We start from the raw sequence: 17,167 nt of genomic DNA on the forward strand, positions 1-17,167 counted from the left end.
GGGTACAATATGTATTCATTAGATGAAGCTTATTTATTATGTAATTAATCCTATGAGCCCCATAAAAGGTCAGGGCAAAATAATTTATATACTAATTTTATATCTCTAAATTTGATTGCTCCTCAAATCTATATTCATATATTTAAGTCCCTAGTCAACTTCTCCACTGCAAATAGTCACTGCAAATGTGATACAGCCTCCCCACCCCCACCCCCAAGACTTGCTCCTTTCCCAGGCTTGTCTATGTCAACATTTCTCCAGATTTAAGCCCCCAAATTATTCTCTTCTACTGATTCCCTTCTCCCACCCACCCCATTTAATCTATTAGGAAATCCTTTTGATGTCTCCTCCAAAACATATGTAAATTTTGTCCACTTCTTTTCATCCTTGCTATCTCCACCCTGATCCAAACAAGAGTAATTCACAAAGACTAACAGTCTCTCAGTTGGCCTTCCTCCTTTCTGTTTTGCCTCCCTCCTCCCCAATCAGTTCTCTGTACAGTTCTCAGAGTAATCTTTTAGAATTGTAAATTATAAAATGTCATCCCCCACTTAAAACCCTTCAATTATTTCCTCTCATACTTAAAATAAAATAAAAACTCCTTACCTTGGTTTAAAAAGCCTATGTGATCTGGCTTCTGACATTCTCCCCATGCTCACTCTGTTCCTGTTCTGCTCTTCTAGCTCATCCTGTAACCCATAAAGCTTGTTCCCAGCTCAGGGCCTGCATTAGACAGGATGGGGATAGGTTATGCAACTGTAAGACACAATCCCCAAATCACACAAAGTAACCCGAGGGGCTAGGTCATTCTCTAAGACAACTGTTGTCCATGAGAAGACTCAATAATTCAGGCTGCCTCAGTCTTGAGGTTCTACCATCTCAATATGTGGCCTTACCCATGATTGTTACGGTAGAGGAAGAGGGTACTAGAGGGTCTTCTATCAGCCTGGAAATTATTTATATTACTTCGTCTCACAGTCTGTTTTCCAGAACTTGTCCATAAGCCCACCCACCTGCAAGATAGTGGGGAAGTGTGTACTCCTGTGTGCCAAGAAGAAACAAGTCAGACATGAATACCAAAGTCTCTACCACAGGACTGTTCCCTCTTCCTGGGATGAGCTTTCCTCTAATTTTCACATGGCTGGCTCCCTATTGACACTTGGATTTCATCTCAAAAGCCACTTTCTTAGGCTGTCATTGGCCACCCAGGTATATAACTTTCAACTCTCTGATTTAGTTGTTTGTTCATTGAATACACTCTCCCCGACCTAGAATACAGGCTCCATGAAAGCTGGTAACTTGTCTGTCTTGCTCATCCTGGAATTGCCTTAATAAATATTTGTTGAATAATTTAATAATTACTCAAAAAAGTAAATCTGATCATGGCATCCTCCTCCCGTTAACGGATTTTTATAATCATCAGGATAAAGTTTAAACTTTCTGGTAAGACATATGAGTCTTCATAATATAATGTCTGATTACCTTTCATTCATCCCCAGGGACTGCCACTGGGGATACAGCAGTAAACTTAGAATCTTTAGCTTCATATCTTGGTGTGACTCTTTCCTGTACTCAGTGTTAGACAAAGTCACATAAACAACCTAAGACAGCTAACAAAGTTCTGCTTCTTCAGATAGATACTCTTTTAAAGTTCAGGATTTATTTAGTGAGGATGGGGACAGATTAATGGTCTACTGATACAAACTGTACACAGAAAGTGATTCACTTTGTAATTGCTTTCACTGGCTAAAGTTGAATCAACACTCTAAAATGATTCAGGAAAATGCTTATCACTTAGCTAAATTATGCTTATCATTTAGTTAAATACTAAATTATGTCACTGAAACAAAATAAAACAAAACAAACAACCCCAAAGCACCATGGACTTAAAGGTTTATTCCTTACTTGGGTAAAGTCCAGAGAAGTTCAGGTGGTCCTCCTCCATCATGTTACACCAGGTATACATGACTTCCAAGAAATCCTTAGCAGGGCAAGAGACAAATGAGGCCCACTGGTCTTAATTGCCTTGCCCCAACACTTCACTACCCCTCAAATCATCTGGCTAGAATTAGTCTTATGGCCTCAACCCATCCCCAGGGGAAGCTTGGAGATGTAGAGAAGCAAATGGATACTGGATCAGCACTAACAATCTCTGCTTTAATCAGTTCATCAGTTATTCCTTTGATCCTTTCTATCCACACTAAGAACACAATCAATCCATTCCCAAGTGAGACAACATAAAGTACCTTCTTAGTGTTGTATCCAGCTTAATGTCCTGGATCTCCAAATGACCTATGTATTTCTCTTCTTTGAGACATGCTTCTTCTCCATATATCTAGTAGTCAATTGATCTGCTCCTCCCTCCAACACATCCAATATACAATGCTGAAGCAAGAATGGGCTAATTAAAATAAAAACTCTCATTTGACAAGAGAAAGGAATAGTAGACATAAAGCAATAAATAAATCTATTAATCATTAAAAAAAATAGGCCACAGAGCAGCCAGATCATGAAATGTCTCTGTTCAAAACCTTCCAGTGGATTTTTATCACCCTCAGAATAAAATCTGAACTCCTCCCCCTGCCTTACAAGGCCCTGAGATCTGGTGCCTGGTACTCTGTGACTTTCCCTCCTTTCATGAGCTTCCTCACTCTGCCACCTCTAGTCACACTAGCCTCTTTGCTGTTCAACAAGCCAAACTCCTTCCTCTTCAGACCCTTTGCATTTGCTCTTCCTTCAACCTGGATAGTTCTTTTCCTACTTAAAATTTACATGGCCTTCCCTTACTACTCTACGTGAAATGGCACCTCCCAAACATCCTTTAAATAGTTGGCATTGCCTGGAGATGTAACATTCAAAAGAGGAAGAAATCTGTACCACGATGGCTATTTCTGACATTGCTTTAGGGAAAAATGGGGTGTAAAAAGAAAACCTTTTGACTATGGGCTCACCTGATTATGGATTCCAAAGGTGTCCACTAACAAACTTCTCTTTCGCCCAAACTCTCAGAAAACCACCATCACAAGAAACAATAGACAACAAGCTTATATTACTGAAAAAAAGGGAATGGGTGTAAGGAAAGGGGAATATAGTTTAAAATTTATCATTTCTCTATGTTTGCACTCGATAGTTCAAGTTGCTCTTAACTCCCTCGTTGGTTCTAGGTGCTGAAGTATTCTTTCAAGTCACCACCATTCGATTCCTCAATCCCACACAAACCACTTCTTTTGTCTAAATCTGGGGATATCTCAACCTGAAGATCTCAGTTTAACACCATTTTGTTGCAGTCTAAAGTACTTTCACCTTCCAGTCATATTTACCATCTTTTGTTAAAAATAAAGATGTTCAAGTGATTCAATGCCTAAGCCTCAACATCAGTAGTGTGAGATGACTTAAGGGAAAATGAGAAACTAAGATAATAACCAGGTTGCTGGCTCAGACTACTGGATGTACAGTGGTATCACCATCTAACAAGGCAGAGAAGAGAAAAAAGGTTTAAGGAATGGGGGAAATAAGTTTTGGACTTACTGAATTTGAGATGCATGCAAGAGATGCACTGTAGGAAGTTGGATGTATGGGTTTAAAGTACAGGCTGTGTTTCTATATAAGTTAATGACCTTAACACTAATATCTTAACCTCTTTGGACCTGTTTCTACATTTGTAAAATAAGGGTGTTATACTGATCTCTAAGGGGCCTTCCAGTCCTAAAATGTCAGTGAACTCAATTTTTTCAGTAATCTTAAATAATTTGGTTTGGATTCCTATTTCTTTCTTAGAACTTTGGGGTTTCATGCTATCCGTATATTTTACTTTGATAATTTAACAAGAACTATTAACTAGCTGGGAGCTTATACATTCATACAACCTTATTTTCTCTTAAATTTTAAGAAAGAGTGAAACACTGTGGATTCCTCTACTGATGAAAGACACACATTTAAGCTTGCTGGTCATTCTTGGTAAGAATATAAAAATGAATTATAATACACTATTGAAATTTCTTCTCCATGAATTCTTCTCTTCATAGATTTGGAGAAGTTGGAGACATTATTCCTATAACAGGGGAGAAAAAAAAATTGAGAGCACAAAAGGGGTTTATGTTTGACAAGTAATATCCATAAGATCTCCTGTATCACATTTTTAAAAGAAAGTATCTTACAATTTGACAATGCAAAATTAGTAAGTAATGGAAATGAAAGCTAAACAGGTCTCAGTTTTATCATCCAGAAAGAATCTTACTTCAGTATTAGAAATTCTGGAATTCTTCCTGTCCTACTTCTTTCCAAACTGTACACAGACTCTTGGTTATTGTATTATTTCTAAGTTAAAATTAAGTTTGAGGGAAGTGGGGACAGTAAACTCATCAATCTGACACGTGTGTAAGTAGCAGCCCTGATACTAAATGCAACTCTGGTTTAAAGACAGGCTTTGTTTTTAAAGGCTTTGTACTTCACAGAATAATCATACTGTTCAACTTAAATAAAATTTCATTTTAACAGAACAATATGATTATTCTATGAAGTACATCTGTGACTCTTATAACGAAACACAAAACTGCATTGTGACTAAAAGCATGGGCTTTGGAGTAAGACAATTTGGTTCAATCCCGATACCTCTAATGTGATCTTGGGGATAGTTTTTAACCTCTTGAAACCTAAACCTCTTCTTTAAGTAAAATGAGGATAATACTTACATTATATGGTTATTTGAGGACTGTAAGTGATTATTTAAAAACATAAAATAAAGACTGCTAGACAAAAGAAAACACCATTTCAACTATGATTTTGTTAGACTTTTATTATACATTTTTTTAGCCATTATTTTAAGGATACCTCTAAAACTGCAAATCTTAGAGTAGTTGGTTTTAAAGTTGACTCCAACTTCCATATTATTAATGCTGATGTTTTTTAAGGACTACTGTGTGCATGACACTATATTGACAGCCAAGCAGAAACCCTAGTTTCAATTTCTCTCGTGTAAAAACTATTCTACTTACTTGTGGGTATTAACTTGATGTGAAGAACATAAAGTAAATTTCTGAAAACCTGTAAATAAACACATAAGACTAACATTTCATAATTCATGGTAAAGGTATAAACAGTTAATTCTTGATTTTTCAAATAAATACAACTGTAATATAAGTAATTCAAAAGTTATTCTGGTGTTGAAATACATTATGATTTTTGAGTACTGTCCTAATAATTTTTCATTTAGATTAATTTTGCTTATATTACAAGTTAAGTGAAACTCTGATACCAAAAAAAAAAAAAAAAAGAGTAAGAGTAGTGGGTTAAAAATTTCCCACACATCATTTAAGGCAGTTAATCCAGACTTCGTTGTAACATGTTCCCAAACCAAATAATGTATCAGGTAACAAACTATAAAAAAAAATCTGGATACAATCAAGGGTGAATAAATAAGTCATTAAAATGAACTATACATGACCTTTTGGTTAAAAATACACCTTAAAAAATTATGATCAAAAGCTTCCATTTCTACTACTGCTTTCTGCTTTAGTAATTATTATCTCTTATGTGATAGTTTGTTATCTCTAGAAGAGTAAGAAAAAGTCCTTTTATATTTCATGATAGGTTTAATCAGGTAATTAAAACAAATTCTTATGATATCATCTGATATGTCCAATTACATGGGTATGATGTAACAAAAACAGTTACAAACTTATATATGCGTATTTACATTATATATCCAAAACTATCAAGCTAGTCAACTATATCTAAGGAGATACATTATGACATGAGTTAAACAATTTTTCATTGCTTATTGGAAAGAATGCAGTCAAGCTTTTAATGGAAATAATATACAAGTGAGGCACTTTTGAGGTCAAAAATAGAAAGCAAATGATACTACATACTGGCAATGTTCACAAAAATCTCTATGTGTATCTTTAATACAAAGGCTTTTCAACTAGATTATTCTTGAAAAATTTCAAAACTAGCAACTTATGCAATTTAAGGAGCTTTCAGGAACAATGGCTAACATCAGTGTTTCAAAGCATATCAAAGTTTTATAACCACCTGGCTGCTAGGCAAACAGTACCTTAATAACTTAAAGCCTCCCCCACCTTATTTTTTGGTTTATATAAATTATCTCAGGTTGTGATTTCTTTGTTTTGACTTACTTCAAAACACCTTATGGTGCTATTATTGTGGAGTACAGACCAATTTTTTTTTTTTTAAGTGTAACAATGATGCAAGTTTCTAGTGCTTCCCCTTATACTTAGAAATGTGATCTTGGAAATCAAATTAAGAATAAGAATATTTAGTTAAGAATCTATGTTTTCCAGGTAACTAAAGTTTTCAAAGTTTCATGTAGAAAAATGTTACACTTGTTTAATATATCTTTAGGCTAAAATAAAAAACCCAATCTTAAACATATATTCCAAAGTGTATCACAAAACCTAAAGTAAATTTCAACAAAATAAACATCCTTAAGATTCTTTAAATCTGGAGGAAAGTACGTATTTCCTGTATTTCTGAGACATATAGGTATTAAGAAACATCTCTGTAGTGTTCCTTTAAGGGGGGGCTGGGGAGAGAAAAAGAAAAGACAAGACTTACCCAAGATATCAGATGGCACTATACACATGAATTGAAAGTGCATTTGTATTACCTCAAAAGTTCATTTTAGGCACTGCTGAATAACCAATGAAAATAGGTAGTTTTAAGTTTCCCCCTTTAAATTTTAACCCCTGCCCAACATTATCCCAGAGACACACACACTCTCTGAAGTTGTCATGATGAAATACAGTGATGTTTATTTTTTTCTAAAAAATTCTCCCTGACTGGTAATGGGAGGAAAAGTAAGAATACCATTTTGGTAATGGCTTTTGCAAGTTGAAAGAATTGGTTCTATAAATGCTTCGGCACATTAAGTTTGATTGCCAGTTCCAAATATCGATAAATATTTTAAAACAGGATATGTAAGAAAAAAGTGCTTAAAATCTTTCAACAAGACACATTAGGGAAAAGATTGGTTTTACAGTTCCTTTGAGATATTTCTTATTCCTGCTTTCTCCATTTGGAGGTGGCCACCACTTAAATAGCCCTTTACTGGTAGTAATGATGAATGAACCCTGTCAGATCCCAATTGCCACCTCACGTATGGTCTATACATCATCCAGTAGGTGGTGCTGAAGTTACATACCTCATATTTCTTCCGAAATCAAATGACTCCCCTGTCAACTCAGGAGACAAATCATTTAAGGATTATCAATTCTGAACAAGCCATCAGACGAAAAGTCTTTCTTGTCATGTCATCTAGATGATTTCATTTTCAATATTTACTATTACTTAAGCAGTTTTGTTTAGCCATTTGCTTCTACTACCAGATTAAAACCAAAGAGAAAGGTTTTAGAGGACAAGCCAATTGGCAGTGCCAAATCTGTAATGCAGAACAAGAAAATGTTCCTGAATATACCTATACACGTTTAAGAATGAGAAATTTAACCTAAGAATTCACATAAGAATTCTAATTTACTCAAGAGAAAATTTCCACATAGGGATTCAGGTAACATTATATTATCAGTTAGTCTTCTAGACTGATTTGGAACCTGGGTGTGTTAAACTATAAAGATCCAAGGTAAAATAAAAACCATTTCATGACCATAGTTTTTAATGAAGAAACTTGTTTAAAACTGTAAAGGAAAAATGGGGATGGGACGGAAAAATCTTAGCAGCAAAGTGGTTAAACAAATTGAAAATATTAATGCACAAACATTAAAATATTAAAGCATATATGTTGCATATAAAATACAGTACAGGACCAGGAGTTGCACTATACTGATTAGTGCTCAACAGAAGAAATGATTAAATTTGTTCTTCCCAGAAGTATATACACAGTTCATTTCCACAGCATTTTCCTATATAGCCAGCAAGTTATTTTCTTCAGTTGTTCACACCTGATCAAACCTGAATTATAAACTCAGCACTTACAAATACGAAAATTATTCACAAGGAAAACCAGTATTTCCATTTTACCAATAAAAAGTAATTTTGAAAGTTAACAGTCTATTCTAGGAAACCAAGTTTAGCTGAAAACTTCAGGGATGAAGATCATCTGGTGTAGCAGCTTCCAAATATATAAACAGTAAAAATAAGACTTAAAACTGCTGCTACAGTATCATGTTTTGGACTTAGTTCATCCAATTAATTTTTAGTACAAAACTAGAAATAACCTCTTCTTCATAACATCTATAGTTATCAATATATTTTTCTTCTTTTCAATGTGAAATAATACTTTAAGATGATCTATATACACAATGTTGTCAGTTCAAGCTGTCATATAAATATAAATGCTTTCTTAAAAAAAGTATTTTACAGACAGATAGTGTTATATACATTGTTCAGTTTGATCTGGGGCAAAAGAAGAAAGCTAACACAAGCTTAAGTGTGATATGTAAAAAGAATGATTACATAAATGACATTTAAAAACCTGCATAGAAAATGAGCTTCTAACAGTAGTGTGATTTTAATTTTTATCACTTCTGAAACTTCAAGCCATTAAAAAAAGGCACACTTCTCAACTTTTCCCTTTAAGGGAATGTTCTTAAGGAACCCCTTACTTGGTTAGAGTTTTAATGTAACACTTAAAAAAAAAAAAAAAAAAGACAAATTTGACCCCAAAGTACTTCAAACAATTTGCTAGAACATTTATCCAACTACTTTGTAAATAAAACATCCAGTAAGACAATGCTCTGCAAAAGAAATAAATTTATACGTACAAGATATTTCATTCACAATACTGGATTAAATACTTTCTTGGGATAGTTTAGCACATCCTTTACATAAAATAATTTTGCTTTTGGCCAGTTTAAATAAAATAAAATGCAACTGAGAAAAGGTATCATTGTTATGTGATAATAAGCACTGAGAATTAAGCTAAAAAGTTAGTAACACAGCTGAACATATTCTGGTTTAGCAGAATGATAAGTGGAAATCTCAGGAGGACACTGTTTTACTTACTCTAACTATCCAGTTACACTTTTCACCTTGTAAAACATTTGTAAATGCAATATAATTTTTTGAAGGAGGAAACTCTGAAAGAAAACAACTTGCTGGTTGAATACCACAAAAAACAAAACAACAACCCAAAACCTTACTTTTTTCTATAATGTTTACTCAGTCTCTTTTTATATAAAAATAAGTGTTATGTTCCCATCATAACATTAGACAATTACATCTGTGCTTTAAAAAAAAGTTGGTCACTCAAGGCTATTAGAATATTTTTTAAGGATTTTAGATTACCAGAATGTACAGATATAACTCAATATAAACTGTAGCCAGAGGGAAATGACAATGAAAATATCAAATCATTCACATGGAACCAAAATGTTATTAACTAGATAAGTAAAATATTCAAAATATAATGGAATGTGACAGTAGATATATGTACATCTACTTCAGAACTAGGAAGGGGAGGAAAAGTTTAATATGTAATAACTCGTACCTTATATTTAGTTAAATATAAACATTTGTTATTTATACATAAAACTGCTTTCAAAAAACAACTAATAAATGATTTAGTTGCACTTGTTTTACTTCTTACAGTTCCCAAGTGTTAACTTTTTTTAGATTGAAATCAACTGTCCCCTAGTGCACTTTAAGTTTATATCTTAATGAATTCAAACCTTTAAAAGTCCCATCACCTAATGCATAAATATACAAAAATGCCAAAAAATTAACCCCTTTTAGTTGGATCATATTTATGCTCACTTTATATAGCCAATAACCAGAAATGGTTTCCTTTTGCAAATATTCTTTAGAACCTGCAACAAAACATGCCATGCACTCCAGGGAAAAAGTTAGGCATGGCTAGCATTTGTGAAATGCCAAGAACTGATGAGTTCTGCTTCCTCCACGTGTGGCCCCAATGATACCAGGCAAGATTTCATAATGCTTGCCAAAAGCTTCCACAAATCCAAGTTAGCTAATTCCTGGACACAAAGATTTTAAGCTCATTTTGGCACTGGATGCTTTCATCCAGCAGCTTTATGTTTCCCACCACAGCACCCACACGCCTCACCACAACGATGGCACATTCTCAAAGGGACGTAGCAGCACATACATGGTACAATGAAAGACAAAGCTACTAGGGCTAACCATCGTAAGCAGAACTTGTCATCGCTAGTGTCACATGAACAGGGATCAGAAAAATCTCCCTCTGAGTCTGACATACAATGATACAACATGCTCTCTGCACAGAGCATGCAACTAACTTGATATATGCATCTTTTAATAGGGTCTGGAGCATCCTGACACTTTCCCCTGCCATTTTCTTCATGATTAAACCTTTCTTGGCAGTATACGCAGCGAGAACGTTCACCATCTTCTTTTCTTCGTTTTGACTTCTTAAATTTTAATGAGGAAGGCTGTGTCTTAAATACCACAGAGTCTTTGAGTGAACTTAACTTAGTCTCATCCCCACAAGAGTACAGATAGTCTGATTTTTTACTGTCTGGTTTAGAAAACTGAATACTGGAGTCAGTATCATCTCTCTCCAAGTCACTTTTCCACATGTCAGGATGTCTGTAGTCTGCATAGCGACGTATTAAGATATCGCGAGGGTTTATTCTGACAATCTCATCCTCATCTTGAAAGCTCACATGTCGGATTGATTTCAAAGGGACCTAAAAAGGAAAGAGATGAAAATTGCAATAATGACTGTGAAGGTTAATTTTATGTGCCAACTTGGCTGGGCCACAGTGCCCAGATATTTGGCTAACATTATTTTACATGTTTAAGTGAACATGTTTCTTGGACGAGATAAACATTTCAATGGGTAGACCATAAGTGTAGTAGATTATCCTCCATGACGTAGGTGGCTTTCATCCAATCAGCTGAAGGCTTTATTAGTACAAAGACTGACCTTGCTGGAACAAGAAAGAATTCTACCAGCAGTCTGCCTTTGGATATAGACTACAGCTCTTCCCTAGGTCTCAAGCCTGACAGCCTACCCTGCAGATTTTGAATATGTACCTCTACCATCCCATGAGCCAATTCCTTAAAATAAGTCTCTTTCTCTTTATATATATATATATCTCTTGTTGGTTCTGTTTCTTTGGAGAACCCTGACTCATACAGATTTTAGTACCAAGGTGTAGGATGTTGTGCTAACAAACATCTAAAAATGTGGCAGTGCCTTTGGAACTGGGTAATGGGTAGGGGCTGAAAGAGTTTTGAGGTGCATGTTATAAAAAGGCTAGGTAGCTTTGAAGAGACTTGGTAGAAATAAGAACATTAAAGGTGCTTCTGGTGAGGGCTTGGATGGAAATGAGGAACATACTGTTGACACCAGAGGAAAGTTGATCCTTGTTATAAAGTGGCAAAGAATGCGGGTGAATTGTATTCTAGTCTCTTGTGGAAGGCAGAATTTGTGAGTGATGGACTTGGATATTTAGCATAAATTTACAAGCAAAGTGCTGAGGGTGCAGCCTAGTTCCTCCTTGCTGCTTATACTACAATATGAGAAGGAAGTGATTAATTGAAATAGTAATTTTTAAAACAAAAATGAACCAGAAGTTGAAGAGCAAGAAAATTCTCAGGAAGATGCTATCACTGATGGCCAAGGGGATGGGGCCACCTCCCTCATGAGCCCAGAGGAATTCTGCCTCAGGATGAATCAAACTTTGAGTTCACTTACACTTGAGTTAGATGGTATTTAGATGAGATTTGGGACCTAGAGGTGATGTTAGAAAGGGTTAAGTTTTTTGGGGTGTTGTGATGGGGTGAATGTATTTTGCATGTGAGAAGAGGGACCAGAGGGTGGAACGTTATAGGCTGAATTGTGTCCCCCCAAATCCATATGTTGATGCCCCAATCCCAGTATGTCAGAATATGACTGCATTTGGAAATAGGGCCTTTTAAAAAGGTGATTAAAATATAAGGCCCTTAGGGTAGGCCTTAATCCAATTTGATTGGTATCCTTATAAGAAGAAGAAATTTGGACAGAAAGAGAGAGAGAGAGACCAGAGATGTGGGTGCACAGAGGAAAAAAAACACAGCCAGAAGGTGACCATTGGCAAGCCAAGGAGAAAGGCCACAGAAGAAACCAAATGCATCAACACCTTGAACTGGGACTTCCAGTTTCCAGAACTGTGAGCAAATAAATGTTTGTTGTTTAAGCCACTCTGTCTGTGGTATTTTGTTATGACAGCCCTGGCAAACTAATACAAAGACATACATGTTCATAGGTTGGCTATACAAGTCTCTGAAAATGACTTAAAACACATCACACTCTCTCATCCTTCTGGGTAGCCTGTTTCCTTGAGGCCAGGGAGAAAAGTAAATTTTTCAGGCATAAATCAAAATGACGCTTCCCTTCACCCATATAAGTGGGCTTCTAGTAGTCACATTTATATCTTCTAGTGCCAGTCCCTGGACACAGTGACTACTTTATAAGTAAGCACATGAATCCACGTTGGGGCAGACTTCTATTCCCCATATATTTGGAATTGTGGCTAAAAAAACTCCACGTCTGGACTAAAGGTGGAGTGATGGATGCAGACCATTATATTACAACATACGATTCCTACTGGTGATAAGTATACTGACAATCCCCCAGACTCAAACCAGAAATTTGGAGGGAATTTAAGTAATGGGGTTTAGAAGTATATATAAACAAATGGAAAATTTATACACTAAAAAACAATTCTAGTACAACTCAACTATATGGAGAATTAGAAAGACTGGAAAATTTCACTTACATGTTAATTAGTTACATTCCAAATCAGAAGATAAAACTAAGCTTACCTTATTTTGGGACTTTAGGCTTCCACATTCCTTGGGTATTTGCCGCTGTACGTATTCTATACTTCTGCCCTGAATGTCTAGGCCTGGATGACTGAACATTATCTAAAATACAAACAATTTCTACTTAAGTGACAAAAGAATGCATTCCTTATTTTTAATAAAACTATATATAATGTGTATTCCAAAACTTCATAATCTATTAGCAGTAAGGGTTTTCAAAATGGTTTTAACAAAAAGCATTACTTGAGTCATCCTATTTATTATTTAAACTTAGGTCTTTCCTTATACATTTAAAATTTAATTTAAAAAGTAATACAGACTTCTGGTTTCTGTTTTGGCATATAAGGAGCTTGGAAGCTGCCATTCTGTTGTAACAACAAGTAAAAAAAGCTGAACAACAACAAAAAATATCCACAACTCCTCTTAGATCTATGAAAGAGGAGGACACAGGGCAAACCCCACCCCTAAGACTGCAGAGAGCAAAAAAAAGGGAGTCACTGCTTACCAGAGCAGAGACTCATGAGTGAAAATCACCATGGAAACCAGTGCCAGGGTTGGGGGGAAAAAAAAAAAAACTCAACTGTAATTGACAAATTGCTGGAGGCTCAGGATGGACAACTCTGACAGTTAAAAAAACTCCTGTTTGGGGGTGGGGACAGTCATTGTGATGCCCCCAAACTCTTGTGAGTTTACCTCTAGAAGATCAACCAGGTTCCCACAATAAGTATCAGAAAAAGCCATACATGCTTCCAGCAGGGGAGTGGAGAAGGAACCATTACGAAATGTGCCAGAACACTCTGTTCTTAACAAGGCCTGTCCTCAGGAGAAACTAGTTAAGGAGGGTCTGACCTACTGTGGTATTATCAGAGTCTATTTGATCTGGAGGAGGGGATATACCCAACACTAGTCAACTCTAACCATCTGACACACCTAAAGGGAGAGAAAAAACGGATAAATAATTGTGATATTCACAATCCTGAGGGAAAGGCTCAGACTAAAAGACTGAGACCTAATCACAACCATAGAATACTTCCTCTTCCTATACACTTTACCACTACATCACTAAAGGCTTATTTACAGCAGTTCCTTTTACCCAGCACATCATGTCTAGCAATCAAGAAAAACGAGAAAAAAACATACCAAAAGACAAAAATACATTTTGAAATGACAGAACAAGCATCAGAACCAGATATGGCAGGGATATTGGAATCAGCAGACTAGGAATTTAAAACAACTATGATTAATATGCTAAGACTCCAATGTTTAAAGTAGATAGCATACAAGAACAGAAGAGCAATGCAAGCAGAGAAATAGAAATCCTAATAAAGAATACCGCCCCCTGCAGAACAATCTAGAGATCAAAAGTACTAAGAACACCTGTGATGAGCTTAGTAGACTGGACATGGCTGAGGAAAAAAACCTCTGAGCTTGAGGATTAAGCAACAGAAATCTCCAAAATTGAAAGGAAAGATAACAAAGACTGAAAAAAAAAAGACTATTCAAGAACTGTGGGACAACTACAAAAGGTGTAACATACACAAGACAGAAAGAACAGATGAAGAAAGAGCGAAAGGAACAAAAGAAATATATGAAATAATAATGACTGAGAATTTACCCAAATTAATGTCAGATGTCCAATCACATATCCAAGAAGCTCAGAGAACAGCAAGCAGGAAAATGGAGGGAAGGAAAAAGGAAAAAAAAAAAAAAAAAAAAAAAGCACCTAAGCATATCATTTTCAAACTATAAAAAATCAAAGATAAAGAAAAAAATCCTGAAAGATGCCAGAGGAAAAAATATTTTACTTATAAAGAGTAATTACATCTGACTTCTTTGCAGAAACCATGCAAGCAAGAAGAGTGAAGTGAAATAGTTAAAGTGGTAAGAGAAAAAGTCTGCCAACCTAGAATTATGTACCCTGCAAAATTATCCTTCAGAAGTGAAGGAGACTGGTGGGAATGTATTGGTGCAACCACTGTGGAAAAGAGTATGGAGGTTTCTCAAAATACTAAAAATAGAACTACCATATGACCCAGCAATTCCACTTCTGGGTATATATCTGAAAGAAACATGAACACTAATTTGAAAAGATACACGCACCCCAATGTTTATAGCAGCATTATTTACAATTGCCAAGATATGGAAGCAACCTAAGTGTCCATCAACAGATGAATGGATAAGACGTGGTGTGTATAAACACACACACACACACACACACACACACACACACACACGCACACACACACACACAATGGAATATCACTCATCCATAAAAAAGAAATTTTCACATTTCCAACAACACAGATGGACTTGGAGGGTATTTCACTAAGTGAAGTTAGAGAAAGAAAAATACTCTATGATACCACTTGCATGTGAAATCTAAAAAATACAACAAACTATTGATTATAACAAAAAAGAAACAGACTCTCAGATACAGAGAACAAATTAGTGGTTATCAGTGGGTAGAGGGAAGGGGGGGGCAACATGGGGGTAGGGGATTAAGAGAGACAAGCTATCATGTAAAAGAAAAATTAAATCTAAAAATAAACATTAAAAAAATGTGAAAGAAACATAAAGATTTTCTTAAGCAAAAAAAAATGGAGGCAATTTGTTGCTGGTAGACCTGCCTTATAAGAAATGTTAACAGAGGTTCTTTAGAGAGAAGGAAAATAATATAGGTCAGAAACTTGGATCTACATGAGAATGCAAGAGCAGTTAAGAAGAAATAAGTGAAAATAAAATAAAACTTTTAATTTTCTCATTCTTAACTGAGCTAACAGAAGTTTGTTCAAAAAAATAGCAACAGTGGGGGACCTCCCCGGCGGTCCAGTGGTTAAGAATCCATGCTTCCGGACTTCCCTGGTGGCGCAGTGGTTGAGAGTCTGCCTGCTGATGCAGGGGACACGGGTTGGTGCCCCAGTCCGGGAGGATCCCACATGCCGTGGAGCGGCTGGGCCCGTGAGCCATGGTCAGGGAACTAAGGTCCTGCATGCCAAGCAGCGTGGCCAAAAACAAAAACAGCAACAGTGTACTTGATCATGTATGATTATGCACATATTTACATACATATGCATATATATGTATATAAAATAAGATGACTGACAGCAATGATGCAAGTGGAAGGAGGAATTAGGATTATGGTTATTATAAAGTACTCCCAACTCACTGTAAAGTGGTTTAGTGTTGTTAGAGTAAAAGTAAATGGCTGGAGAAAAATACAACACACTAATACTAACCAAAAGAAAGCAGGAGTTCCTATATTAATTTCAGACAGAGCAGACTTCAAAACAAGGAAAGTTATCAGTGATAAAGAAGGCATTATATAATGATAAAGGGGTTAATTCCCCAAGAAGACATAACAATCCTCATTGTGTATGTGTTTAACAACACAGCATCAAATTATGTGAGGCAAAAACTGATAGAACCTGAAGGAAACGGATACACCCATTATCATAGCTGGAGACTTCAACATCCCTCTCTATCAGAAATGAACAGACTGATGTCTTGAGAACCAAAAGTAACTTTACAATCTCTGCATCATACCTGGAATCCATCCTTCTTGGCTTCTTCTGGCTCACTACTGGATCTTCCGCATGAAGCAGACCCAATTTTTTGTGGGTCTGAAATTTCACCAGGGATTTGCTTTTACCATGTGTCCTAGGGTTCTGTCTGTTCATTTTTTTGGTGGTTGTTTTTCTTTCTTCCTTTTTTTTCTGAGTTATGTGGCTGGGAGGGTCTTGGTACTCTGGCTGGGTGTTGGGCCTGAGCCTCCATGGTGGGAGTACTGAGTCCAGGACACTGGACAACCAGAAACCTCCCGGCCCCACATAATATCAATCAGCAAGAGCTCTCTCAGAGATCTTCATCTCCACACTAAGACCCAGCTCCACCCAATGGCCAGCAAGCTCCAGTGCTGGATGCCCCATGCCAAACAACTACCAAGACAGGAACACAACCCCACCCATGAGCAGAGAGGCTGCCTAAAGTCATACTAAGTTCATGGACACTCCAAAACACACAACGAGCTGCAGTCCCGCCCACCAGAAGGACAAGAAACAGCTCCACCCACCAGAACACAGGCACGAGTCCCCTCCACCAGGAAGCCTACACAAGCCACTGAACCAACTTCACCCACTGGGGCATACAGCAAAAAATAACAGGCAATATGAACCTGCAGCCTGTGAAAAGGAGACCCCAAACACAATAAATTAAACAAAATGAGAAAACAGAGAAATATGCAGCAGATGAAGGAGCAAGGTAAAAACCCACAAGACCAAACAACTGAAGAGGAAATAGGCAGTCTACCTGAAAAAGAATTCAGAATAATGATAGTAAAGATGATTCAAAATCTTGGAAATAGAATAGAGAAAATACAAGAAAGGTTTAACAAGGACCTAGAAGA

At 36.3% G+C, this 17,167-nt stretch overlaps 1 protein-coding gene across 2 annotated transcripts in view; it reads right to left on the reverse strand.

Moving 5' to 3' along the window:
* Positions 1-6,156: 6,156 nt before the first annotated feature.
* The window catches only part of SPRED1 (sprouty related EVH1 domain containing 1), a 126,278-nt gene continuing 115,267 nt past the window's right edge, over positions 6,157-17,167 (reverse strand). For both annotated transcript variants that reach the window (XM_033435835.2, XM_004274017.3), the window contains exons 6-7: positions 12,766-12,867; positions 6,157-10,643 (exon numbers count right to left, since the gene is read on the reverse strand). In XM_033435835.2, the coding sequence (XP_033291726.1) occupies positions 9,993-10,643; positions 12,766-12,867 (753 nt within the window). In that variant the 3' untranslated portion in view covers positions 6,157-9,992. The remainder of the gene's footprint in view (positions 10,644-12,765; positions 12,868-17,167) is intronic.

Source organism: Orcinus orca, chromosome 2 (assembly GCF_937001465.1).
Source record: "Orcinus orca chromosome 2, mOrcOrc1.1, whole genome shotgun sequence".
Lineage (NCBI taxonomy): Eukaryota > Metazoa > Chordata > Mammalia > Artiodactyla > Delphinidae > Orcinus > Orcinus orca.